Below are 25,694 nucleotides of genomic sequence, written 5' to 3' on the forward strand. Positions count from 1 at the left end.
AATTTTGCTTTCTATGAGTCACAATCAGCGATTTGCTGATCGCTGAGTGAGTGAGTGAGTGAGTGAGTGAGTTTGTGAAAAATCGCTGATTGTGACTCTCAAGAAGTGAAATAAACAGGTTTAATATGTCAAACACATTCTTTGCAACCTCTTCTTGTATCCTACCAATTCAAAATTTGATCATGGCATCTAATTATTTCATAATTTAGAAAAACATTGTTTTAGCTGAAATGAGTCTTTGCAACCTTGGAGAAAACTACCAAAACCGGAAGATGAGTGTTAGTTGTACAGAAAAGAAGAGAAAAACTGAAAATATTACGCATATCTTGATTATTCCGCTACTCTATTGTTATATTTTTTTTGACGTTGGACTACGTCTGTGATTTCTATATAGGGGTACACATTGTGGAAACCGAAATTGGAACATGTAACAAAATTATGAAAGATTTTGATCGTTAATAACTCAGCTGCCCCTGGACCAATTTCAATAATTTTATCACTAATCGATCAAAAATATTTCTACGCATCTGTTAGATTAAATACTTTATCATTTTCCAAAATGTCACTTTTGAAAATTGCACGAATGTGCAACTGTTGCTATGATAGTTAAAAATATCACCGATTGTCTGCGAAAAGCGATTTCTCTAACATAGATTTCAAACCTGAATTCCAACCGGTCTCACCAAACGATGATTATTCAATCACCGCGTGGTGAGTGGTGGTGTTCTCCAGTGCACAACGAAAGGCTGCCTGCAAGTAGTGAGCTGCAGCCCACATGAGCATCCATAGAAGGAGAAAGAAACCGCACTGCTATTGAACGGAATCAGTAGCTCTTCGTGAGTCGCTGTGGACCATATATGTCAATTGCGTCATACTAAAATGTATAAACAGAGATAACCCGGCTCAATTTCCTATTCATACACAAGCACAAGCTCCTGCTGTAGTTAACAAATAAGATTTATTATATAAGAACACGTAGTCCTACGTCCCCATTGCGAACAACCCCATAGGGCTGTCCCTTGTAGTTTTTTCTGCAAGATCTTAACCCACTTCTGCCAGAATTGTGATTTAAGTTCATTCGATATTGCTAAATATTTTCTTTCAAAAGGCATAAGGCAAATATGGAAAAACTTTTGATATTATTTTCATGTTAAGCTTGTTTAGAGTGAATTAATTTTTTTTCTCACTAAATGTGAGCAAAATCGCAATTTCGTCAGACGCAGTGATGTCAAAAAATCGCTTCAAGCGATCAATGAATACGTACACACCTGCTATAAGATTTATTGGCATCATCATAAGCTAGCGATGCAATCTGACTCTTAACACTAATACGCATAGAGCATTTCAACCAGTGAGCTACCAAGATCTCAAGAGAGCAAGACGATAACAACATCATTGCTGTGTGCACTCACGATACATTACTTATACTACGCAAGAGTTGTTATGAGTGCACGCTACGCTGTTGGTGCATTCGAAACCGGGAGAACGAAAGAGTTGGCTTGTTTGCATCCTCCTCAACTATAGAAACCGCACATCGCCCCGTTTCAGCCTTCATGTTAAAAGTTAGGGTAGGATGGTTCAAAACGCACCCCTGGGGTAAAATGGCCCAAAGTTAGGGGTAAAAGTTAGGGTCTGCTTGCTCAATTTCTAGCAAACGTTTGATCGTTTGTTTTTATAACCTGGTACGGATTGACTTTCGCACTGACAAAAAGTTCGGGTTTGCACTGGGTTGGAACTGGTTCCAACCTGGGAATAAACAACTATTGCTCTGTAACCCCAAACTGCCAAAGAATGCTACTCACAGAGAGACACTCACTCTCGTCTCGTAAAATAAGCACATAGACTTCTCTGACGTTTGTGAATTGCACAGGTATTATTGCAGAACTTTGGGTAAATTCAAAAGTTTTCTTGCACTAATACTTATAATTTACCCCGAGTTCTGCACTAATACTTGTGCATTTCACAAACATCAGAGAAGTCTATGTTGCGATTTGTTGATATAATGAGCGAAAAGGGTAACTCACTTCTCTGAGCTTGACTCAGTCTAACAATGTATTTGTTATCTGTGAGTTGCCTATGCAATAACGTATTTTCATGGTGGAAGAGGACTAATCGTTGGTCGTAGTTTGTACAAATCACGATCTGTACAGTTTACGACAAACTGGAAATCAGATCATGCTCGCTTGATTTCCATCACTGGTCAGACGAATCATATATTCAAATGCAAATTATAGGCACATTTCAGCTCAAAATCCACTTTCCTTCCCAGAATATTTTTCGTTGTTTTGAGATGCAAATATGTGTTTTCTTAGAGCTAGAACAAAAGATGTTCCACGCAGTCAATAATTGCTCAGTTTAAGTTTCAAGAACACATATTGATGAGAAAGCACACGATTAAGTTTAAATAAGTATTCACACATGACCCTGGGAAATCTATAATATTTCCAAACCCGAAAAATGTGTATACCAGACCGGGGATGGGTCCCATCCTCCTCCAGCATGGTCTTGCTTTGTAGCTGCGCCTTTGTCGACTGAGCTATGGAAAGCCTCCGAACCGAACCCGAACCCGAAGTCATATTTTTTCAAATACCCTGAACCCGGAAATTTACCTTTTTGAATACCCGTACCCGACCCATACCCGTCGAGCTCGGGTAAACAAACCCGTTTTCGATCATCTACAATTTATGGAACACATATATTTTTTGCAAGGCTTTAGTTTATAAGTTGGCACATGAATAGTATGTGTTATTTGCAGTAGAAATGTGTCAAAAAGTATGTTTTGATGTTCAAAAACATTATTTTATTATGTCTATAAGATGTTACGAATTCTCATACCCGATATCCGATACCCGACCCGAACCCGATTTTTTTTTTTTTTTTTTGTCGTGCATGTACCCGACCGGAACCCGTCAGGTACGGGTACGGATGGGATTTCGGGTAAAAATACCCGCACCAGACGTTCTCTAGTGTGCTTCGTTAAGGGGTAATTACAGAACTTGAGCGTCTACTTTTTTCCATGAGGATACATCATGTTTTAGAGCATCTTTTTGCCAAAATTGAGCAGTAAAGCATTTTATTTAAACCCTGACCATAATTGGTAGAGGGTTTTCCGAAGCTATAATTTACCTTATTTTATTTAGCAATTTTCCCTAAACTTCAGCTTTGCTGTATTCCAAATCTTGATATACCAAAAGCTCCACGTTACTTTGCCGTATGTAGCCCATTTCCATCGTCAAAAGCGCTGAAAACAAAACGCTTGTGACTATTTTCTTTTTTGCTTACATTTTTAGTTATGATTAATGTAAACAACATTTACACTAGAGATCGAACGATGGGTACGACGAAGCAAAGTGGTGTAAAACTCTATTTAAAAAAAAATCCTTTTTTTTATTTCGGAACTTGGCACTACAAAGTTTATTCGATTGAGCTTGTACAAATAAGTTAATTCACAAAAAAAAATGTATTTTAGTTTTGTACAAAGTGTCCAATATTCAAACGTAAACCTCATTCTTCTATACGTCATATGTACAAGAAGAAAAAAATCAACTAGACATGTGGAATTCGATTTTTAACATTGATAAATCGGATAAATAACACATTTATAGATATAGAAATCTTTGCTGAACTATTTATTCTTCGTTGTTTTGATTATCACTTTTATGAACCACTAGACTCTATTTGTTACCGGAGAAAATAGTTTTCCTATTGCTCAATTAGTAAGGCAATTCAAGCGTGCTGTTTTAATTATAGTGCCAAAGTTCTAGTACCTTACGCGACCAATTACGCGCTTAATCATCTAAACATAACATTCTCATTAACACTGACATTTATCACAGTTTCACCTTTGTTGAAACCTCCAGCATTACTGGATCAACTAAATCCTCGGTCCTGATCTTTTAATTTAATTGCATACTGATCTACTTAACCTTAGATTGTTTCTTATCATAGGATTTCTTATAAAAGTCATTGAAAAGATAGATTAAAATAAACACATTCGGGATATACATGGCAAGAAACGGTTTGCAAGTGTTGCAACCTGGTTGAAGACCAAACACGTTGTTTGTCGTTAGCAGTGCGAATTGAATCTGAAAAAAAAATATGGTGAGCGCTCTCTTGCATCAAACAGGGTTATGGGCAACTAGTAACGAGTCACTTACCAGCTGAATACTGGTTATGTACTTTTTTACTTTGCCCGCTATGAACTTGAAAATTGCGACATCATACGCTGATATGAAATAGTACGAGTACATTATGATGTGTACGATTGAATTGGCTACTATTGAAAACACTAGCATGCTGCCTGCAATGAAAGATTATCGAAAAGTAAGATAATTCTTAGAATAAAAAGTCCCTCCTCTTACCTCCAACATATTTACAGAATATATAGGCAATGAAAAAGGTACTAATGTGATGATACACGTGAAGAAAAGAGACCTGGTTCTGTTTCTTACGCAAAACGAAAAGAATCGTCTCCAGAAGTTCCATGAACTTAATGAACAGGATGTACCACGTAACCTCAGCCATCTTCACAGCTTTCGGATCATTGGAATAATCTGTTTCATAGCATCGGTAGAAATAATCGAATGTCCATCCAGCTTGCAAACACTGAAAATTTGCTTACATTAACGTTGGCTAATTAATGTTTATTTAAAAAAAATTACCTTCACTACAACCATGATGCAATATACCACTTGAAATAAGTTATAAAATCCTAGAAATGTCTTGAGTTTGTATGGTTCACGATTTTCCATGAATCTGAAAACAGCATTATTTAAATCAAGGGTATTTTTAGTTTAGTCGTCCGACACTCACTTAGGAACTATGAAGTATACAAGAGCGAGATATGTGCATATAACTCCCAGCATAGGAAACGGAGACCCAGCTAAGAACCAGTTATGGGTCCGTGGATCTGCAGAAAAAATACTTGATTATCTTGGCAATAGAATGTGCAGCATCAACTTACCTGCATTCTCCCATATGTAGTAATTGTACAAATCCATTTTGACCTGCAATGAACATACGAAAATATTCATGATATTAATATTGAAATCCATTTGCAAGGGTCCCACCTCAAGCGTTCCGTCGTCACAAAGATGTTGGTCTTTAAATGTAAATTATATGAATGAGATTAATGAACTAAGCTCTACCACCTCCGTCGTGACATAGTTTTCATTACCACGAAAGCAATAACATTTTTTTTTGTGGAAAAGGAAGTTTAGTCAGGTTCATTTCACGTTTTCTTGTCAATAAACGAGAAACTCATCAGTGTCTGTGGAACATGACTCAAAATTTAAGTGGAATGCTTTACAGGTGTGTATTTTGGCTTCTCAGGTATCTAATAATTCTCAAACGAATTTTAAAATCTGGAGAACGAATGTTATTATAATCAATGCATAAACGAGTAAAAGCAGTTGAATTGAAAAAAAAAATCTTGGGCTTATTTTGAGAAACGTACATCAGCTATTTGTATTTTCTAAATTCGACTCTAATAACATGTAAGTCTTTTTTAAGTCCCACAACAGGATCCTCTTTCTGAATGGCTAGATGATGTTCATACAACAGACCAGAAAAATAAATTAATTCAAGAGATTATTCACAAAAATATTATAATCATATCTTAAACAGTATATCTTCCTAAATTAAGAGGCAACTGCACACATAAGATCATCGGTAGTTGCGATACCGTATGTGTTATTATACCTTCAACTGTATTAAAAGTTATTAGTTACCTATTCTCTATAATCTTTTAACAGTCAAAAGAGAAAATGATGAAAGGTGTCCGCCGGGGCTGTGTTCGATTAAAAGGAGCCGTGATTGGCATAGACGATCAAGACGTAAACACATTCACCATTACCGTAGATCACAAGACGTTCCATTTTCAGGTAAATTCATTCCTATAAGCTCTCAAATACAGACCAGCAATTAAATATATAGTTTACGTTTAAATTTTCCAGGCACGGGACGCAGATGAGCGGGAAAAATGGGTTCGCCGGCTTGAGGACACCATCCTACGACATGCAAATCGGAGCCGGGCTCTGTGGGAGCAACATTACAGTGGAGGCAGTACCAGTAATTGCCAAGGTACGCCTGGATCCAGTTCAATGCGAACAAATAATCTTGCATTGTTCGATAGGAAAGTTAGCGAGGCAGACGCTTATCTACAGCTTATGATCGAACAGACAACGGTAGGGTGTTAATTAATGGCGATAAAGTTTCGATGACATTTGCAATTCCATTTTCATTATTTCTTTTTAGAAAATAGATAACAGGATACAATCGTTAGGGGAATGCGAAGAAGCAGAAAAGCTTAGAACCATTTACGAACATGCTGATGTAGGTGACATTTTGCTTTGTGGGAATACAAATTTATCTTAAAACAATTTTTTTTTCAGGCGATGCTGGACAATATTAAGCATTCGATTGTTCTTCTACAGATAACTAAGGTAATTGTAATATGTCATATTTTATAACAAAAGAAAAGTGTACATTATTTTCAAAGTGAATTTAACTTTGTCAAATTCTCCCTGTAAAGCTCACTATAGCCACTACAATTTAAAATTAAAAACACATTTTTTTTATGGCTGTAAGGTAACAACCAAATATAAATATTTTCTACGATATCTTCATTGCAAGAATAACAAGAATCGAGGATAATACACCTAAAAACGATACAGTATTACCTGCCATTATACGCATAAGAGTCCCATGGTGCATAAGGATTGCATAGAACATTTATGCGTATAACGGCAGTTTATGGGTTATGAAACACACGAATCACTCCGAGGAGGCTCCCTAAATAAAGCAATTATCTTTATTAAAATAACATTTCTAATAGATTTGGCCGTGCTTATTTTATGTTCTCGATTTGCACAGTCACGGTATAAATATTGTGAATGTATGTATCAGTATTTTATTAATGTCGAATTAACTAATCACACTGAGAAAATAAATCACCTACACTGGGATGACTCAAATCTTTCTGTTCTCACGGTTTCACTGAATTTTCACCATCAGACTAGACCGTCTCGACTTACTATTTCAAACTGAATGACTGGAAACGGAAAAGTCACCTCGTGTTCTAACCAAAAGTTGTATCGTAATCCGCATATATACTAAATAATTACCGAGTTGACTGCCCTATGCGTTGGGTTGCAAATAAATATCTACACTCGCCCCTTCTAGTGACCGCCAAGCCAACACGAAACTAAACTTCTACCGATACACAGAACATATCGCTTGAAGCGACAGAGAAGTCAACTGAAGACACAACACCACAGAGAGCAAGAGAGAAACAAGTGTACCACTTTTTCGAAACCTCGCCAATGTTTGAATTGATTTTTCCACCTTCTTGTACGCAAACTAATCGCAATGCAAACATTTATAATTAAACACATGATTATATTGGTTTCTTTTCCCACCTGGCTTCCAGAACACAGCAAATCCGATATACGGTATCTATCAGGGTCCGATGGTTAGTAAATCGGAAACGGAGACCGAAGCAAGCGACAGCGGTAAGTATTGTTCCAGGAACTTCTTTATCCTATGCACGATTAAATCATTTGAATATTTCCATATTTCTGCCTTTTCCGGAAATCTTCCTTATCCAAACAGATTTGGTGGCCGTCCCGATGCCGGGTTTGGTGCAGACTGGAATAGAAGTAGGCTCCGAATGCAGAGAAAACCGGCGACGCAGCAATATAGCACATTCTTCAATCGCTGGTACGTTTCATTTCGTTTTCTCTTTTCACTGCCAGTTTTCCCAGAACACTGCTGGTGCCTATGAAAATCATACAATTTTCATAGTGTGCGTGATGACGTGTGGTTGTGCAAAATTTCCCATCGCGCTTATCCCATTCTATCATGTCGCGAAATACTAGCAGAAACAAGTTTTCCTTTAGCTCTCAGCTGGTATTTGCGTGCCATACACATGGGCGCTTTTCCTACAGTGTGCTGTAATATTATTGAGTCAGTCAATTATACTTAAATTTTTAAATTAAATTTTACCCTAAAATGACCTAGAGTATGAATGTGTATTTGTTTGTTTGCTTGGTTTTTATTTATTTATTATTATGCTGCATGCATGCAAATGTAGTTGCTCTGTGGACCGTGAATGGGTTTTTATCCGGCAAAACTCTTTACTCTTTGCCGCTTCTAATCGAAATGACGTCTGAGTTGTTAAAGTTGTATGGGAAAATAAAGTATGTCAAGGAAAAATATATACGCTTAGTTTACTTTAGTAATTTAGTAATGTCCTTGTTAATTTTTTTGATTATTGTTTCAAATGGCTTAACTTTTGAAATATTAAATCCATGGACACTCAAAAATTAACAAATATTGTAGAAAAACGAATTTTGGTCAAATTTATTAACTTTTTGTTGGTATGCTTTTTTGTAATTTTTGCACTGAAATCAATATTTGGTAGTAGGGAAATGGCTCTAATGTTGGCCTATGGATCTAATATTGGGCCCATCGCTAAAAATCTGCTATTTATAAATTTTATCTAACTGGTCTACTAGGCCTTAAACATCATTAACATTTGGATAAGAGTGAGTAGGAGTGATAGATAAAGTAAGCTACAGAGGGGTTCGTTGTTTTTGCATGTAGTATTAGCCAAAATATGTTTTTTAGATTCCTTAATATCTGACTTTGATAAATAGCAGATTTTTAGCGATGAGCCCAATCTTCGATCCATAGGCCAACATTAGAGTCATTTCTCCTACTTACGTTGTCTGTACCCTAGGGTCCCAAATTCAAATTACCGTATCTTGACGAAATTTCAATGGAATTCTGAAATTTCAAATACTTTGCAAAGTAAATTTAGTGGAATTTCTGTTTAAATTATCAGACTTGTTTTGGAAAGGTGGATCTCTCGGGAGGAGGGGTCATTGTAAAACTAAAACCATGAAGTGGCATATTGTGATGTTAGTGATGTTTATATCATTATGTAGAATGTTGCTTCCTTCTGCAAAGATATTCATGAATACAAGGTCTTCAAAATCATGGATAGTGTATGATAGAATTGATTCAGTAGATGGTGATACACATGATATAACGCTGTCTAAAGATCCTGCTTATGTATGGTTCCCGTCTTGGGCAAAGTTGTTCAAATAAGCAGCAGCTATCTTAAGGAACAGAGATTAGTTCAGAATTCATCACCAAATGGCGCTAATGTGACATACACTTTTCATTGTTTGCCCTAATTTAATATCTTGACTTTCTCCCGTCTTCGACAAAATTGTTTAGATGGACAAGACCTATTTTATGGTAAAGAGCTTAGTTTAGATTGCACTTACCAGGTGACACTAGTGTGACATTAATTTTCCATTGTTTGCCCTAACTTAACATCTTGAATAGATAGAAGGTTCCCGTCTTCGCCAAAGTTGTTCAGATGAACAAAACCTATTTTATGGTAAAGAGTTCAGCTCACAATTCACTCGCCAGGCAGCACTAGTGTGACATTCATGTTTAATTGATTGCCATAACTTAATGTATGCACTAGATAAAAGGTTTCCGTCTTCGGCAAAGTTGTTCAGATGGACAAGACCTATCCTATGGTAAAGAGTTCAGCTCAGAGTTCACTAACCAGGCAGCGCTAGTGTGACATTCATTTTGAATTATTTGCCATCAGATGGACAAGATAGATGGTTTTCGTTTTCAGCAAAGCTGTTCAGATGGATAAGACCTATTTTGTGGTAAACAGTTCAGCAAAGAATTCACTCACCAGCTGGTGCTCGTGTAACATTCATTTTTAATTGTTTGCCCTAACTTAACATTTTAACTAAATATTGGGCCAAGTTGTTCAAATAACTAGACCTATTCTCTGGTAAACAGTTAAGCTAAGAATTTACTCATCAGTTCTCACTGTTGCTTCACGTTGTTTCGATTTTTTGGTTTCACTTGCCTAGATAGAAGGTTTGTGTTTTAGGCAAAGTTTTTTAGATGAACTAAAACAATTATATGGCAATGAGCATAGTTTAGAATTCACTCCCCATAGATCGATGGAGCTTAGCTTTGTTTATATTGTTTGCTTTTATTTGACATTTTAACTAATTAGAATATCACTCTCTTCAGCAACCTAGGTCATTAGTTGCCCACTCTGTTCAAGAAATTCCGGTCATCCACATTTAGAAAGAAATACGCAATTCAATTTGAGCTTTGGTTTATTTAAAAATGTTTTCTCAAAATTACATAAAATTATTCTACTAAAACGCTCATCAATCAATTTATAATACGGTTCATATCAGTCACTTTTGTCGGGGATTTGATCACTGTTCTACAGTGGAATTGTCGAAGTCTTATTCCTAAATTAGACTCTTTTAAGTTTTTAGTTCAAAATAATAATTGTGATGCATTTGCTCTTTGTGAAACTTGACTCTCTTCAGATATTGATCTTCTTTTTTATGATTTTAACATTATTCGACTGGATCGTGTGGATTCGCATGGAGGAGGGGTACTTTTGGGGATCAAAAAGTGCCATTCCTTCTATAGAGTGAATCTTCCTCAATTTCCAGGTACTGAAAACTGTCGCATGTCAGGCTATTTTTAAAGGTAAGAGCCTTTGTATTGCTTCTTTTTATATTCCTCCTAGAGCCGTTGTTAATCGAAAACAACTTTCAGATATATGTTCGGTACTTCCTGCTCCACGGTTGATTATGGGAGATTTTAATTCCCACGGTACAGGCTGGGGGGAACTGTATGATGACAACCGTTCTACTTTCATATATGACCTCCTCAAATGGAAGTAAATTAGACCTCAAAATTTTGCTCTAACTCATTATCGTTGGATTGCACGTGGAATGTGATCCAGGATTCCCACAGTAGTGATCACTTGCCGATCAAAATTTCGATTGTCAGTGGGTTCAATCCGTCGGAACCCGTAATATCGATTGGACAACGTTCAAGACCGCGATAGAGGAAGCCGTGTCGTCGGTAGAAGGGCTTCCACCGTTGGAGGAATATAACTTCCTCTCCAATCTGATCTTGGACACCGCGCTTCGAGCTCAAACTCGGCTGGTTCCTGGAACGTCTTTCCGTAGGAAACCTCCTTCCCCTTAGTGGGACCAGCAATGCACTGAGGTTTATCGAAAAAAGTCCGACGCGTTTAAGCTTTTCCGGAAACGGGGAACACCCATGCATTTCGAAGCGTACTCGGCTCTTGAACGCGAACTCAAGAGCCTCATAAAAGCTAAGAAACGCGGATACTGACGGCAATTCGTGGACGGATTATCGCGCGAAACGTCGATGAATACGCTTTGGAACGCGGCGCAAAGGATGCATAACCGGTCTTCGAACAACGAGAGCGAGGAGTACTCAGATCGTTGGATTCTCAAGTTCGCGCGAAAAGTATGCCCTGATTCCGTGCCGGCACAGATGATTCCTCGCGAAGCGACGAATTCGGGAGACGAGATCAGCTAGCCTTTTTCAATGCTGGAACTCTCACTCGCGCTCCTTTCGTGTGGCAATTCGGCTCCGGGGGCTCATAGAATCAAGTTCAACTTGTTGAAGAACCTCCCAGACGTCGCTAAAAAACGCATGTTGAACTTGTTTTGTCAGTTCCTGGAGCTCAATATTGTTCCGAATGATTGGAGGCAAGTGAGAGTAATAGCCATTAAAAAGCCTGGAAAACGCTCGTCAGATCATAACTCGTGTCGTCCCATCGCGATGTTATCGTGCATTCGAAAATTGTTGGAGAAAATGACATATGAGCTTTTCTCATGGAAACTCTACAGCTTCACGATTTAGCTACATGGGTCTCCCCCAGGGCTCATGTTTAAGCCCCCTTTTGTATAATTTCTACGTCAGAGAAATTGATAATTGTCTAAGTGATAACTGCACGTTGAGACAACTTGCAGATGATGACATAGAGTCTATGACAGGGCCCAAAGGGGTCGACCTGCAAGGACCCTTACAGGATACCTCTACTTGGGCTATGCAGCTAGGTATCGAATTCTCCACGGAGAAAACTGAGTTGGTCGTTTTTTCTAGGAAGCATAGCCCAGCACAACCGAAGATTCAACTTTTGGGTAAGCCGATCACTCATTCCATGTCTTTCAAATATCTTGGGGTCTGGTTCAATACCAAATGCACCTGGAGATCCCACATTGAGTATCTGAGACGAAAATGCCAACAAAGGATCAATTTTCTTCGAACAATTACCGGAACGTGGTGGGGAGCCCATCCGCAAGATCTTCTAACGTTGTACCGGACAACGATTTTATCGGTTTTAGAGTACGGTAGTTTTTACTTCCAGTCGCTGTCGCTGTCTTCGTATTGCGTTAGGATGCATGCACTCGACTCATACGATGGCGGGCATGTTGCCACTATCGGATCGGTTTTCGGAATTGTCCCTCAGGCTCCTCACCCGTTGTGAAATTATGAACCCACTGGTGATTGCAAACTTTGAGAACCTTCTTGAGCTAAACCCTCAAACTCGTTTTATGTCATTGTACTACGTGTACATAACACAGGATGTCAGCCCTTCACAGCATAATCCTCATCGTGTATGCTTCTCCGACTTCGGCAATTCAGTCAGTTTTGATTTATCTATGACGCAAGAGATTCGGAAAATCCCAGAACATCATCGTTCCATGATTGTTCCGTCAATTTTCGCTGCAAAGTTTGGCCAAGTTGATTCCGCAAGATAGTTCTTCACAGATGGATCACTAATAGAGTCGTCCGCTGGTTTTGGTATTTTTAACGAATTTCATAGTGCCTCTCGAATGCTTCAAGCTCCTTGTTCCGTATATGTTGCTGAGCTGGCGGCAATACATTATACGCTAGAAACTATCGCCTCACTTGAACAAGATCATTATTTTATTTTTACGGATAGCCTCAGTTCTGTCGAGGCTATTCGCTCCATGAGGCCGGTAAAGCACTCCTCGTATTTTCTCATGAAAATACGAGAGCTTTTAAGTGCTTTATCTTTAAGATCTTTTGTCATCACCTTTGCATGGGTCCCATCTCATTGCTCGATTCCGGGCAATGAGATGGCGGACTCACTTGCTAAGGAAGGCGATATTCACGATCGACAAATCGCCTACGATGATTTTTTCTTCATTTATCGTCAACAGTCGCTCGCCAGCTGGCAGAATAAATGGAGTGAAGGGAGTTTGGGACGATGGCTATATTCGATCATCCCTAAGGTGTCGAAGAGTCCTTGGTTCAAAGGGTTGGATGTGGGTCGAGACTTCATTCGTATGATGTCTCGCCTCATGTCCAATCACTATTCGTTAAACGCTCACTTGTTCCGCGTTGGGCTGGGGGTCAGCAATCTCTGTGAATGTGGACAAGGTTACCAAGACGCCGATCATATTATTTGGTCTTGTGCTGAGCATCGTGGAGTCAGATCTGAGTTGTACGATTCCCTTCGGGCTCGAGGTAGACAACCTAATGTTCCAGTTCGGGATATTTTGGCTAGACGCGATCTGGAGTTTATGAAACTCATATATGTTTACTTTAAGAATATTAACCTTAGATTGTAAGTTTGATTAACCTTGTGTTTAGTTTATATTTTGTACGTGTGAGTTTTTTCATGTTTGTTTTCAAGATGAATAAAAATAAGTTCATGTTTTAGGATTAATTAAATATTTGTATCGTAAACCACATTTCAAACCTCCTTTTCCCTTTTCCCATCCAAAAAAAAATGTAAATCTCCACTAACCTCGAGACAACCGCGAGTATCCGATCCAGTTCCTTTAACTTTTAATAGAAGACATTAATAATGTATAACGAAAATGATAACTTGGCTCAGTAAAGTTTATTCGATTGAGCCTGTACAAATAAAGTAATTGATACAAAAAAAAGTCACTTTTGTTCATCAATAGTCTATGATAGGTCTTGTCCATCTGAACGAAGACGAAAACTTTCTATTTCAATAGTGCTTTCCATCTGATAATAGTTTCTAGGGAATTTTAAGGTGGATTCCAATTCGGACGATAGTATCTTGCGAGTCATGAAGAAGATTAAGGAGAATATCAAAGAACTTCTCCAAGCATTCCAAGCAAACTTTCGAAATGAAGTCCATTGAAATGATTAAAATTTTCAATGAAAGTTATAAAGAGCACCGAATTTACTAAAGTGAGTTCCTGGGAAATAATCAAGAAGGTCTTTATACAATTCAAAGTTAATTCTGGGCATAATGACTATTATGATATCACAAAACACATGAACAATCTTTGAAGAGTTTAGTCAGTCAGTGTTCATCTGAACACTAGCGCCGCCTGGTGGGTTAATTCTGAGCTGAATTCTTTACCATAATATAGGTCTTGTCCATCTGAACAACTTTGCCCAAGACGGGATTCTTCTATCTAGTCAAGATGTTAAGTTAGGGCAAACAATTCAAAATGAATGTCACACTAGTGCAGCCTGGTGAGTTAGTTCTGAACTAATCCCTTTACCTTAGGATAAATCTTGTCCATCTGAACAACTTTGCTAAAGACGGCAAACATGAATATAAGCAGGAGCTGTAGATAGCGCAACTTGATCATTTTCGTTTTAGTGCCATCTACTGAATCAATTCAAGACGAAGGGTTAAGGAGACTTTCAGCCTGAGGTTGGTTCTTCTCCGGCTTCCATGTTATAGAGCTTGAGAATTGGTGGAGAACCCAGAAGGAGCCCTCCCAAAAGATGAAAGCTCCAGAGTGGAGTCTCCTTAGAGTACGATAACTATGTTTAATATTATATACAAACACCGGATGCTCTCTCCTCTCACCTGGATCTCTTTTTGCTGGTCGAAAATCAAAAGAAAATTTCCATTTTTAAGACACAATTTTCTACTTATAGGGTAATCTGGTCAGTCCTATGGGACATAAAGAGCATCAGTATAATCGTAGGCATAAATAGCCTTTTAGCAGATTTAGCAACCCATTTCAGAATGTTTGGATAGTATTCGCATTCCGAGGTCATTTTCACTCACAATAAGCCCAGCATTAGGGTGTTTCATTTCGAAAAAGGTGATGAATTTCTAATTAGCCACTCGCCACCCCAAAATATGAGCCTATGTTAAAAATGGTAAAGATTGATGATGGTTTATGGATGTAATGTCGGCCTAAATGCCCCTAATTTGGGCCCATACATAAATTCAGCCATCGACTAAATTTTCAATAGCGACCAAAAATATCCATTAGTACCGTCCCAATGAGGCGTTCATCTAGATAAAATTGATAAATAGCAGATTTTTAGCGATGGGCCCAATCTTAGATCCATAGGCCAATATTAGAGCCATTTCCCTTAAATACATTATTAGCAATGCTGTTATATAATCGCAATGAGATGGCCGTTCAGAATGGTTCACCGGATGTGAAAAGAGGGAACATTTAAATTTAACACGTTTTAAAATATAATCCCACAAAAAACTCTGAGCCATGAGTGCTCGAGCCCCCATTACTCTCAAAAAGTTTGTTTACATTCTTCTTTCGCAAAAGTATGTTTTATTAAAATATTAACCCACCTGGAACATCAAAACTGTGCTGGTTTTTATGCTTTCGTTACTGAGCCTTCTGGTTTCTGCCTTTGAGCTTACCATCAACTATAAGTTATGAAAAAGTACGGTTAATTTCTATGAGATGACAATATTTAACGATAAATAGGAAGAGTTCCAACATTTGTGGCTTCTGAATGTTTTGACAGATCACACTGGCTCTCAGTTGACAAGCATATTGAGTGATTCCGCAGTACCCAGTTATCAATGTTCCGTCATATCGTATCTTCAAGTGATCTTCACAAGCGTCACATTTCATTCATTCATAAAGTTAGGCACCCTACTATGAAATCTGTGAAAGGGAATCTAGTATCATGTAGAACAAAACGTTCAATGTAACACTCATTTATTATGTCATTGAGAAAAATCGTCCAATGTAACATGTCCGATGTTCAACTTGGGTAATCAAAACGTCCTATGTGTGTGTGTTTTTTTTTTCTATATTGTAGCATGAAATTCAAAGTAAAATTGGGGCTTACCCTTTTTTACTGGATTTTCAACGTTATTATTCACTAGCCACATTAAAAATAGTATTGCAAGATGTATTGTTTCTAAACAGTTAAAATAATAATCTGTCGAACTTCAACTTCGATTTTCTCAAAATGGTAGATATGTTACATTGTTCTATTTGAAAAATGACGCGAGAATTGCACATTACAATTGGCCTTGACGGCACCGTCAAAAAATTGTCTCTTTTAGAAAAGATTGACAGTTTCTTATGGGATTTTTCGGTGGAGTGAAAGGATAGTACGAAGTCCGCCATATTTCACGCACAGTCTGACGTTTGCTTATGGATTTTACCATAGGAGTAAAGAGCTACAGAGTCGTCATAAACGCCAATGACCAGTGTCATCACTTACTCACACAAGAATTCTGCCTCGACCAAGCTGGCAGAACGCGCCATAATCAAAGTGCAGGGGTAAAATAGTCTTAACTGTGCTTTATGATAAACTATACTGACAAACTTGACCAATTTCGTGGCATTGTTTGGTACAGTGTTGGAAAAATCATCAATCGCTCTCATACGCTTTCAATATCACGCGTGATTTTACAACAAAATATCATGCTTGATATAGATTTTACAAGCTCTTTCGACATTTCGAGACTACCTCGGTTTGGTTGGAATTGTAGCTGGTAAGTTTTGTTAGCTTGATATTCATAGCTACAATTTCACGGCTTGTAATATCAGTTGTTTGCTTGTTGATTTTTGTCTACGAAAATCAAGCGTGATCTTGGGATTTGGTGAGATTTGATTTTTTTGATATTTTCCCAACACTGGTTGGGTATGGAATGAATTTTAGACATTTTGACCCTTATAAATTAATGGTGCCATTCAGAATCAGATTTTTGAATCTTTATAATATAATTTATTTAAAGCAAATTTGAATATCGCACCTCCACACAATATTGAACAGGGCTATTGTTTAGGTAACCAATGCTCGAATCAGAAAATTTAACATCAAAATATTATAATTTGCTAGTTTTACCGACACTACTACCCACTGTGTCTACCAAATTAACAGTCAAAAGTTGTGGTTTAGAGGCGATGCTCGTCTTGCCCATATGGTCAACCTACCCCACTTTCCCCTACATGTTATCACATCACTAATCACCGATGGAGGTCAGGAAAATATCATCAATTTTATACAGCGAATTAAGTTTTTAAGTTTTCCGCACTTTTTGTCTCTCAAATATTCAGAAAAATTCAAACAACCACACACTTTTTGAAGAGTAAACCAAATTTATATTGATGATCATGATGCATCCAAATATGCACCACAATAATGTGGCCTCCTGTTCTATGGAGTTATATCGCACGTTTTCCCCAATCTCTCATCGCACGCTAGACGTTTTTCTCTCGTTCAGACCTTCAACAGAATCACGTGCTCAGTAGCGCGCAAGTATGCCTTTGTATGTGTGCACACTGGTGTTTGGTGAGAAGTGTATACACACTTTGTACACTTTTGCTCTCCAGTACCTTCTTCTCCACTGCGGAAAGAACCAGTCATTATCCTTAGGTGGTCGTACGTTTTCCTCCGACCAACAAAAAGTCAAAAACACGCTTTCCGAAACTGAAAATCTTCTTCCCCGGTCCGCAAAACCCGTAAATATTGGAGTGTGCATGTGTTCTGTTTTGCGGCGCCCTCGCAACATTGTGGATTTTGCTGCTCGCCCGAAATGTTCTGACCAAGTGCCGAAAATCCATGCTAATCAAGGGTTCAATGTTTTCCACAGTTCCGGAAACTTCTTACTCCAGCTCGGAGGGAGAGGACGATTTCTTCGACGCAAACGATGATCCATTCACCTCTAGTCAAGTGAACACACCGACAAGGTAAGTACTATCCACATTGCATCTTTTAAACAACCGCTGAAACGGTTTCGGAGACCATACTAATCATCATAATTAAATCAATTTCTGACTGTCAACATTTACGCTGACAAACGAACCGTCTCGCTAGATACAAAAAGTAATGTCACAAGAAAAGCGTCTATAACCACTTCCGCGGTGTCAGTTTGTGTATGACAACATTGGTAACATTTTGTATTGTGCGCATCGAGTTCGCGTTCATGACTACATGCGATTTTTCTCTATCTTTAGAGTTACCCCTATGCCTTTTAGCTGCCATGCATGCAGTTGATTTTATTCGAACGTCACTGTTTCACTGGCAAGAGGCATGTGTGGATGTGCAGTCGAATATATATGTTTATGCCGGTTAGGCTATGCTAAGATATAAACATGCTAAATGTGTCAAAAGATCACAAACCAAATCACATTTCGTGCAACGAAATATTTGTGTTCTTTACTATACATGTTTATCTTGCTATTTTTTTAGTACGTTATGCGAGCGCTCATGATCCACTTTTAAGTGATGCTTGACCTTAAAACGCGCACATAATTGGTTATTACAACGCTTCAATTAAAAATGTTTACTTTTTACATGCTGTACTGCCTATAATCGCAAATCAGTCCAATATCACACATTCTACAGTGGCGTTGCAATGCTGGTACCTGTTTTTATTCAGTTGTTGTAATGTAACTTAAAACAATGCATAGAAACCCCTAATTTTGATTGCAGATTTCGAAAGTATGTTAATTTTCTTGTATGAGTTTATCATAAGTTTCTGTCTGATTTGAGTAGTTCGAAACGTTTTGGTGAGCATTTAGTGTACGTACCATAATATTTGATAAAAAGTAACAAATTGCCTATTTTATGTTTTCTGCTCAATAGGTCCAAACTTAGCTGCGCCGGTGGTGTAGTGGTAAGCGTGATTACCTCTCACCCCAGCAGGCCTGAATAGTTCTCTACCCTACCAATTGGCTTGGCCGCCTCACCTCGCGGTTTTGTGCGTTTGTAATGTTCTGTAAACTTCAATGCATTGATTGCTTGTCGCAGCAATTTAAAAAAAAATCAATGTAATAAATCAACCGGGATAATTTATGTAGAGGTTTTGGTATTGAATGAGCAATTTAGTTTTAATTCACATAAATAAAATAACAAGTGTTTCAAAATAATTGAAAATTTTTAATCCCTTTTCTGCGATTTGCAGCCTGCTTTGATGTTTCTAAGAAAATGTTTTGGCGGTTTAAAGGCTCTTATCATTTAATTATTGGGATATTTTTGCATTTTCAAGAGCCATTCTTACAGTTTTTTTTTAACTTTTTTGTTATTCTTAAGGTAATTTATCCGTTTTTAAAGCGATCTTCGGTGTTCTATCTCATTTAAAACATTCAAAGGCCATTTTTGGCTCCTTAGAAAAATTATGGCGATTGTAAGTCATGTGTCGTTTATCAAACCATTGTTGACGTCTTCAAGATCAGTTTGTTATTTCAAAGCTATTCTAAGTCATTTTAACGTTTCTGAAAGTATCTTCGGCGTGGTTTTATAAATCTTCTTGGACGATTCTAGGTAATTTAGGCGATTCGAGGTCTTTATGGCATGTTCACGTTTTCAACATTAGCTCTTTATTTCGTAGCGATTTTGCCATGATTCTAAGAATGTGTGGTATATCAATTTTGGTGATTTTACGACATTTTGGCGTTTTAAGCTTTTTATATTGTTTATTTGGTAACTTTCGGTGGCTTAGGTCTCTTTTGACGATTAGTTTCATGGTGCTTTGGAGCTTCTTAGATAATTCTAGCTTATTTCTGGGGATTATAAGTATTTTTTGAGTGAAGTGACGATCCAGCTGCTGGCTGAAAGTCACTCTAATCGAGTTTCAGGGCTTTTAGACGTTTTAAGTCATGGTGTTTTTAAACTTATTTAAAGATTTTCAAAACGCTTTGACATGTTGAGGGAAATTTGGCGTACTTATGCGCTTTTTGGCGTTCGATCGGCGTTTGATGATGACCCAATTTTTTATTTTAATTATATTTCTAGACGAACATGTGAAGGGCCAATGAGGCATTTGAAAACAACTACTATAAACATCGACAACACATTCACGCTAACGTACTACACCATCTGAGCGAACTTCCTCTACTAGATGCTGTTGTTGGTTTGCCTGCATGAGTCTTAATCCACGATAAATCGACGTTCAAAGACATTTTTGCGTATGGCTCATAGGCCCTTTTCAAATTTTCCTCTAGATTTTATCATTTCAAGCCACTCAAGCCTTCTGACAAATTCTTTCGTGTTGTCAGAGCATTTTTACCAGTTTTTTTCTGACGTTTTTGGCGATTTTAAGCTATTTTGAACTTCTAAGTCATTATGGTTTTTAAAGGCTTTTTGGCAGGCATTTTTGGCTAATTTGGCATTTTAAAGATAATTTTGGCCACACGCTATGTGACGACTTTTATGAAAAGTTAACGCACTTACAATATTTTTCCGTAGAATCTTAGTTTGGGATTTCCACTTTTATAATCTGGTTGAAAATAATACTTTGCCATGAAAACTGAAAACTCATCTTCAACTTGTTAGTTAAGAGTTTTACAAAAAAAAACTTTTGTATGATGGAAACTCTGAGAAACGTGATTAAGAGGTACCGTTGAAATTTTTGGAAAAAAAAAGTCCCAGCTATGAACCAAATGAATACTGCATTGATATTTAATAAAACCTATCTCTAAAATATGTTTTACACATTCCTTCGAAACCCAGCATTATTAGAAAAATTTGTCACGGTAGATGCTAATGCTAGATATCATATTTTTTCAATTACTAGAAATGATAACTTTTTGTTGCATAATGACATTTATTCAACTAAACTGAGTATCAAATCATGACCAATAATCTATTTAATACCGCAGTCAAATAGAATATTCTATGATGCACAACATTGCTAAAAAGAGTGCGCTTCTATTTTTATTTGTGTGGAATACTGAGCAATTAACTGAACACATGACGGAAACGAATTTCGACTACATTGTGCAATATTCATAAGGTCTTTAGTGGGAATGACAGTGGTGAAGACTGCACATTGTTGGCGTATCAGTTATGGGTACAAATTACTAAGTGGAATTAAATGGAAAATAGTGGAACTAGAAGCAAGGAGGTCACCCGGAGCAAAAGTACCATCCTCCTCAATATATTTTGAAAATGAGGTTGTTACAGGTGTTACACGGCAAAAAAACTTTTCATCTGACCTATTGTTGGTTGTTATTCAAATCGAGTACACCATAAAACCACATTAGAATTTGTTCTAACACTCTCAAAATTCAAAGTTGTTGTTTAAAAACCGATTTTGGATAATTGACCACGTACTATCATCAGTAACTCAATCATTTTTCAATCGATTTTTGGTTTGTATACGAGTTTGGAAAGCAAAACGTCAAAGCTTTTCAATGTTTTGTCGCAAGGTGGCGTTGCAAATGTCCAAATGGGCAAATGAAAGTATATGCTCAACAAATTTGTGCAAGACCGGAAGATGATCCGAGTTGATCTTGAAAATGTATTAGCATTTTATTGACATGTAATATTGCAAAACAAACTGTATAAAATAGTATCAAAAAAAGTCCATTTAAATTCTTTGATGTACATGCTTTATGTATATGTTTTGTTCTCAGTAACGTTACAGGCGTGCTGTGTCACAGCATCGACACGCATTTTGATATTATCACTAACAGTTCAGGGCGCACACATCAGAAGAATCGTCACTTCTGAGGATGTATTTTAATTTAAAAAAGATTTGACACTTCTGCGAAGACATGCATGCGAAATTAAATTATGGATAGAAGAGATAACAGGATTTCAGTAGATTTTTTGATACCCTCAAAACAAATTAAAGTTGGGATCTGTATAACACATTTCTGAATAAATAATTGTCTAAACATATATACTGGTAGCGCTACTGAACAGAGCTCATATGCAAACTCCTACGAAAAACGTTAACGTAACGTAAGATGTGTCCACGGTCGAATAGGTAGAGTTAGTGAAGATTATTTGACATTATAATCAATATAGGCACCACATCGGTTTGTAGATGTAGGGCACCACATCGGTGATTACGCATTGAGTGTTTCTGCTCTAAAATCGATAAAGGATTGAAGTGTAACGACTGGAGAAAATCCTCTAGTGGAAATTTAACAAAAGTATTGCAAGCCCGCTGGGGTGATGCACATATTATGTCACACTCTTAGGGAGGAGGGGGTGTAAGATTTTGTGACAAGCAATGTATTAGGTATAGGAAAACATGACGAAAGGGGAAATCTTAATTTTGCGGAACATAATTAATGCATTGCCCCTTTGATCAGAACGCAAATTTAGATTTTTTTATTCCATATTCTAAAATTCGAACAACTCTTAGAACTCCCAAAAAAGTTAAATTTATCATCTAGGTATTGTCCATTACGAAATAACACGAGGAGCGCATTCAAACACATAAAACAATCAACGATACAAAGAAAACGCTTGCTACGACTACCACGACAAACTCTCTCTGCAACACAGCTCGATCGGAGTGGTAGAAGGATAATGATATATTGCTTGCCTGCTTTGTTGCAATATAGGGGAACCCGAGCAAAGCTGAACATCAAATTGAAATCAAAATTTACTGTTATGATGTAACTTATTTTGAATACTCCAGTTGATCTCATTTTGGTTGACTTAACGGTTAACACAGCAAAAATGAGAGCAAAATTTTACACTGTTGAAGCAAACGGAAAACTAATCCTGCTTTCAATGAAATCAATAAGATTACTGATTTTGCATTCATAATGTTTAACTGAATACGGGCCTAGAGTAAATGGTTACCATTCATGTTTCTCAAGCTGAAAGACTTAGGCTCCAATCTCACCGCGGGCAAGTCACGAATGACCTAAAATGTGTTAAACAAATCAGATAAACGATAATCATTAGTTCAACGACAGATGAATTTCAATTAAATTTTAAACAAGACGTAAACAGCAGAACTTCAAGTTAAGTTGCTTTCATTTAAAACGTCTTGACTGCATAATGAAAGCATAATATGATATCAGACTTATGTCGCAACATTTGAAATCAAAATGAGTTTTCATTATGATAGGAACTGCACACTTTAATATCGATTTGCTTTCATTTTGTTAACCGACTTTGCTCGGGAAATGGCTCTAATGGTGGCCTATGGATCTAAGATTGGGCCCATCGCTAAAAATCTGCTATTTATCAATTTTATCTAGATGAACGCGACATTGGAACGGTACTAATGGATATTTTTGGTCGCTATTGAAAATTTAGTCGATTGCTGAATTTATGTATGGTTGAGGAAATAGCTTGATCGGAATCTAGAAAAGACTTTTTTTTTTTTTTTTTTTTAATTATAGTCACTTTAACACTCTTGGGTCATTCGTGACTTGTCCGGGGGTGAGATTTGAACTCGTGACTTTGGCGTGAGAGGTATGGATGTTAACCACTACGCCGGGGTCGCCCCATCTAGAAAAGACATAAAAAATCCCATTAATACACGTGTATAATCTTCGGCTTTACTTCGTGAAGCAGTTTGTTAACAATGTAGTCGTTTCCTTCTACCGGCTCGAGCGAGCTGTGTTGCAGGAGCTGTTTGTCATGAAAATAAAGGGAGAAGATTATATGATTGTTGCTTTCCATTTCTGACAAAGCGTTATCGTTCGGCTCGTTGATCGCTTGTCATTTGGAGTTATTTTTGATTCATTGACCTGTTATTATTGATTGATCAGAAGCGTTTCGGTAACTGAATAAACTAGTATGTGTGGTAAATTATTATTTTTCCGCCGCCTAGTTTTTCAGCCATTTATAGAAGGGTAGGGTTGACGAAAAGTAAAATAATAATTTCTATCGACCTAAAAGGTATCTAATTTTAATATTAAACATAACAAACTTGTTCATTATAATCTTATCTATCTTGTTGTGGAATTAAATCGGTTATACGTCACTTTTGATGAATAAATACTATAATTTCCAGTAATTTCAAAAAGAGTATCGAATAAATGTAGCATGACGTGACAAGTTTTTCTAATTTAGACCTCTGAAATATGGTAAAATATGTATGAATTTGAAGTATTATTTCGCTGATGGCTATGGAAACCGGCCTTTCAAAGATTCCATCGTACGATAGTTTTTTTAGACACCCGTAGCTACCAAATGGAGGGTGACTTTCCAGGTTTACAGGCAAAATATTATTTCGCACCATCCATACCAAGTATATTTTAAAACACCCAGATTAATAAATCAGAGGTCCCAAACTATAATTCTACGGGAAAACCAATTTAGGTATATTTACTTTTCATAAAACTCGCCTTTAAACATAGCGTGTGTCATTCAACATTGGTGGGTCGCGAGTGTATGGGTCACAGTCAACGAAAGTTTATAGGGAAATATATAGCCTTTCTAGGAAAAATATACATAGTTTAAAAAACCAATACACTGTTACCAAGGCACTTTTAATGTAATTGAAAATGTCGAGCTCTTTTAGAGCAACAAATAGAGAAAATAGAGAATCATATCTAGCATGAATAATAGTAATAAATTAATTAATCAATGTAGCGGTTCTTATTTGAGAGAATCCAGGCTAAATAGTGAAAAACAAATTTCAGACTTTATCTTCTCCGATTTTCATGAAACTTTGCATAATTATCTCTATGGGCAATCACTGTATAACATTAGGTATATTAAAAGGACGATTGATCCAACGATGAAATTAGTACTGAGTTCGTACACGGCCAATGAGATCGACTCAAATTTGAGTTTAGTTTACTCATAAATCGCAAAAAGTGCATGAACTCAGCGATCAGTGTCTCATGTTTTTCAAGGTTTTTCCCCAGTGTTCACTCGGCTGTCGACAAAAGCAGGCCACTCTCGATGTGTGCTACGCGATCGTCTGTTTTCTCGGCAGCAACCATTGTGTGGTCCTCCCCATTGCTGCAATGGACGCGCTCTGACCCTCGTTGGCGTACAACAATTTGCCATACAATGAAACTATTGGAAGCGGCTCCAGTTCTGATGGAGGAGGCTTTTTGGATAGCGGAAGATAAAGTGTTTATTGTGTTGTACCTTTTGACTATAGTTTTAAGATGTATTGTATAGTGACCAAGAATCCTCGGCTCTGTAAAGTTAATTCGGTTGAGCCTTATCAAATAAATTAATAAACGAGAAGGTTTTTCCAGGAAAAAATCCCGATTATAAGAAAAGTATAGATTGGATTATCTCAGTCTGACTGAGTAAAATTTTCGGCAATTTTTCTCATTTTCCGGCAGATTTTAGAGATTTTCCAGAGGAAAATTTGTGGCTAATTTACTCATCGCTAAGTTTCTGCTCTTTTGGCGATTATGAGTAAGTTGAACTCAAATTTGGATTGATCTTTTTGGCCATGCCTTTTTCACACGTTTATTTAATTGGCATGGTTTTTGGAATGTACGCGGGTATTTTTATATGGTTTTCGGAATTCGGTGTCTTTATTTGCTTAGGTTGGTCAGATTTAGCTTAGATTTGGTTTTTTAGGTTTCGGATTTCAGAATTAATGTGGTTTTCGGGATTTACCGGCTCCAGTGTATTTGTAGTGTAAGGTGGGGTAAGATGGGTCAGCTAGTACATTTCCCAAGCAACATTGCAAGTTTTATCGTGGTTTTATAGCATTCTACAAGTGTAAACCATGGTCTACGGAACCCGCATAAAACCTAAATTGTTACTTGGATTATTCATTTATTTGTTTGTCAATATCGACAGGTTCAATGCAACCCCAATGATGGTTTGTTTTTCCAAAAATACAATTAAATCAAGTAGAAGACCTATCTTCCCCCACCTTACCTTATAATTCATGATCGATTTCT

At 37.2% G+C, this 25,694-nt stretch overlaps 2 protein-coding genes across 3 annotated transcripts in view; one reads left to right on the plus strand and one right to left on the minus strand.

The window, feature by feature from the left end:
- Nucleotides 1-25,694, plus strand: part of LOC135700976 (oxysterol-binding protein-related protein 9) — a 116,060-nt gene that overhangs the window by 75,988 nt on the left and 14,378 nt on the right. The window contains exons 2-8 of the mRNA XM_065221665.1: nt 5,754-5,882; nt 5,955-6,185; nt 6,256-6,333; nt 6,393-6,443; nt 7,430-7,511; nt 7,612-7,719; nt 17,714-17,810. Coding sequence (XP_065077737.1) covers nt 5,754-5,882; nt 5,955-6,185; nt 6,256-6,333; nt 6,393-6,443; nt 7,430-7,511; nt 7,612-7,719; nt 17,714-17,810 — 776 coding nt within the window. The remainder of the gene's footprint in view (nt 1-5,753; nt 5,883-5,954; nt 6,186-6,255; nt 6,334-6,392; nt 6,444-7,429; nt 7,512-7,611; nt 7,720-17,713; nt 17,811-25,694) is intronic.
- LOC135701003 (very long chain fatty acid elongase 7-like) lies at nt 3,596-7,494 on the minus strand. Of its 2 annotated transcripts, none has more exons than XM_065221706.1 (7): nt 7,419-7,494; nt 4,964-5,006; nt 4,813-4,909; nt 4,662-4,755; nt 4,362-4,605; nt 4,158-4,300; nt 3,596-4,085 (listed from the first exon to the last, which is right to left on the minus strand). In XM_065221706.1, the coding sequence occupies exons 2-7, from the start codon at nt 4,998-5,000 to the stop codon at nt 3,918-3,920; spliced, it is 783 nt and encodes a 260-aa protein (XP_065077778.1). In that variant the 5' UTR covers nt 5,001-5,006; nt 7,419-7,494; the 3' UTR covers nt 3,596-3,917. The 2 variants fall into 2 exon arrangements, with proteins under 2 accessions (XP_065077778.1, XP_065077779.1); XM_065221707.1 differs by lacking the exon at nt 7,419-7,494 and adding an exon at nt 7,125-7,377.

This window comes from Ochlerotatus camptorhynchus, unplaced genomic scaffold, assembly GCF_037179485.1.
Source record: "Ochlerotatus camptorhynchus isolate MF236.1 unplaced genomic scaffold, CSIRO-AGI_Acam_v1.1 ptg000146l, whole genome shotgun sequence".
NCBI lineage: Eukaryota > Metazoa > Arthropoda > Insecta > Diptera > Culicidae > Ochlerotatus > Ochlerotatus camptorhynchus.

What these genes read in the sequence shown, in the direction of transcription:
- LOC135701003 (XM_065221706.1), bottom strand. Translation starts at nt 5,000, where the DNA reads ATGGATTTGTACAATTACTACATATGGGAGAATGCAG. An exon ending in GCATCATGGTTGTAGTGAAG is followed by an intron (nt 4,606 to 4,661) that starts GTAATTTTTTTT and finishes GCAAATTTTCAG; the next exon opens with TGTTTGCAAGCTGGATGGAC. An exon ending in ACATAACCAGTATTCAGCTG is followed by an intron (nt 4,086 to 4,157) that starts GTAAGTGACTCG and finishes TTTTTTTTTCAG; the next exon opens with ATTCAATTCGCACTGCTAAC.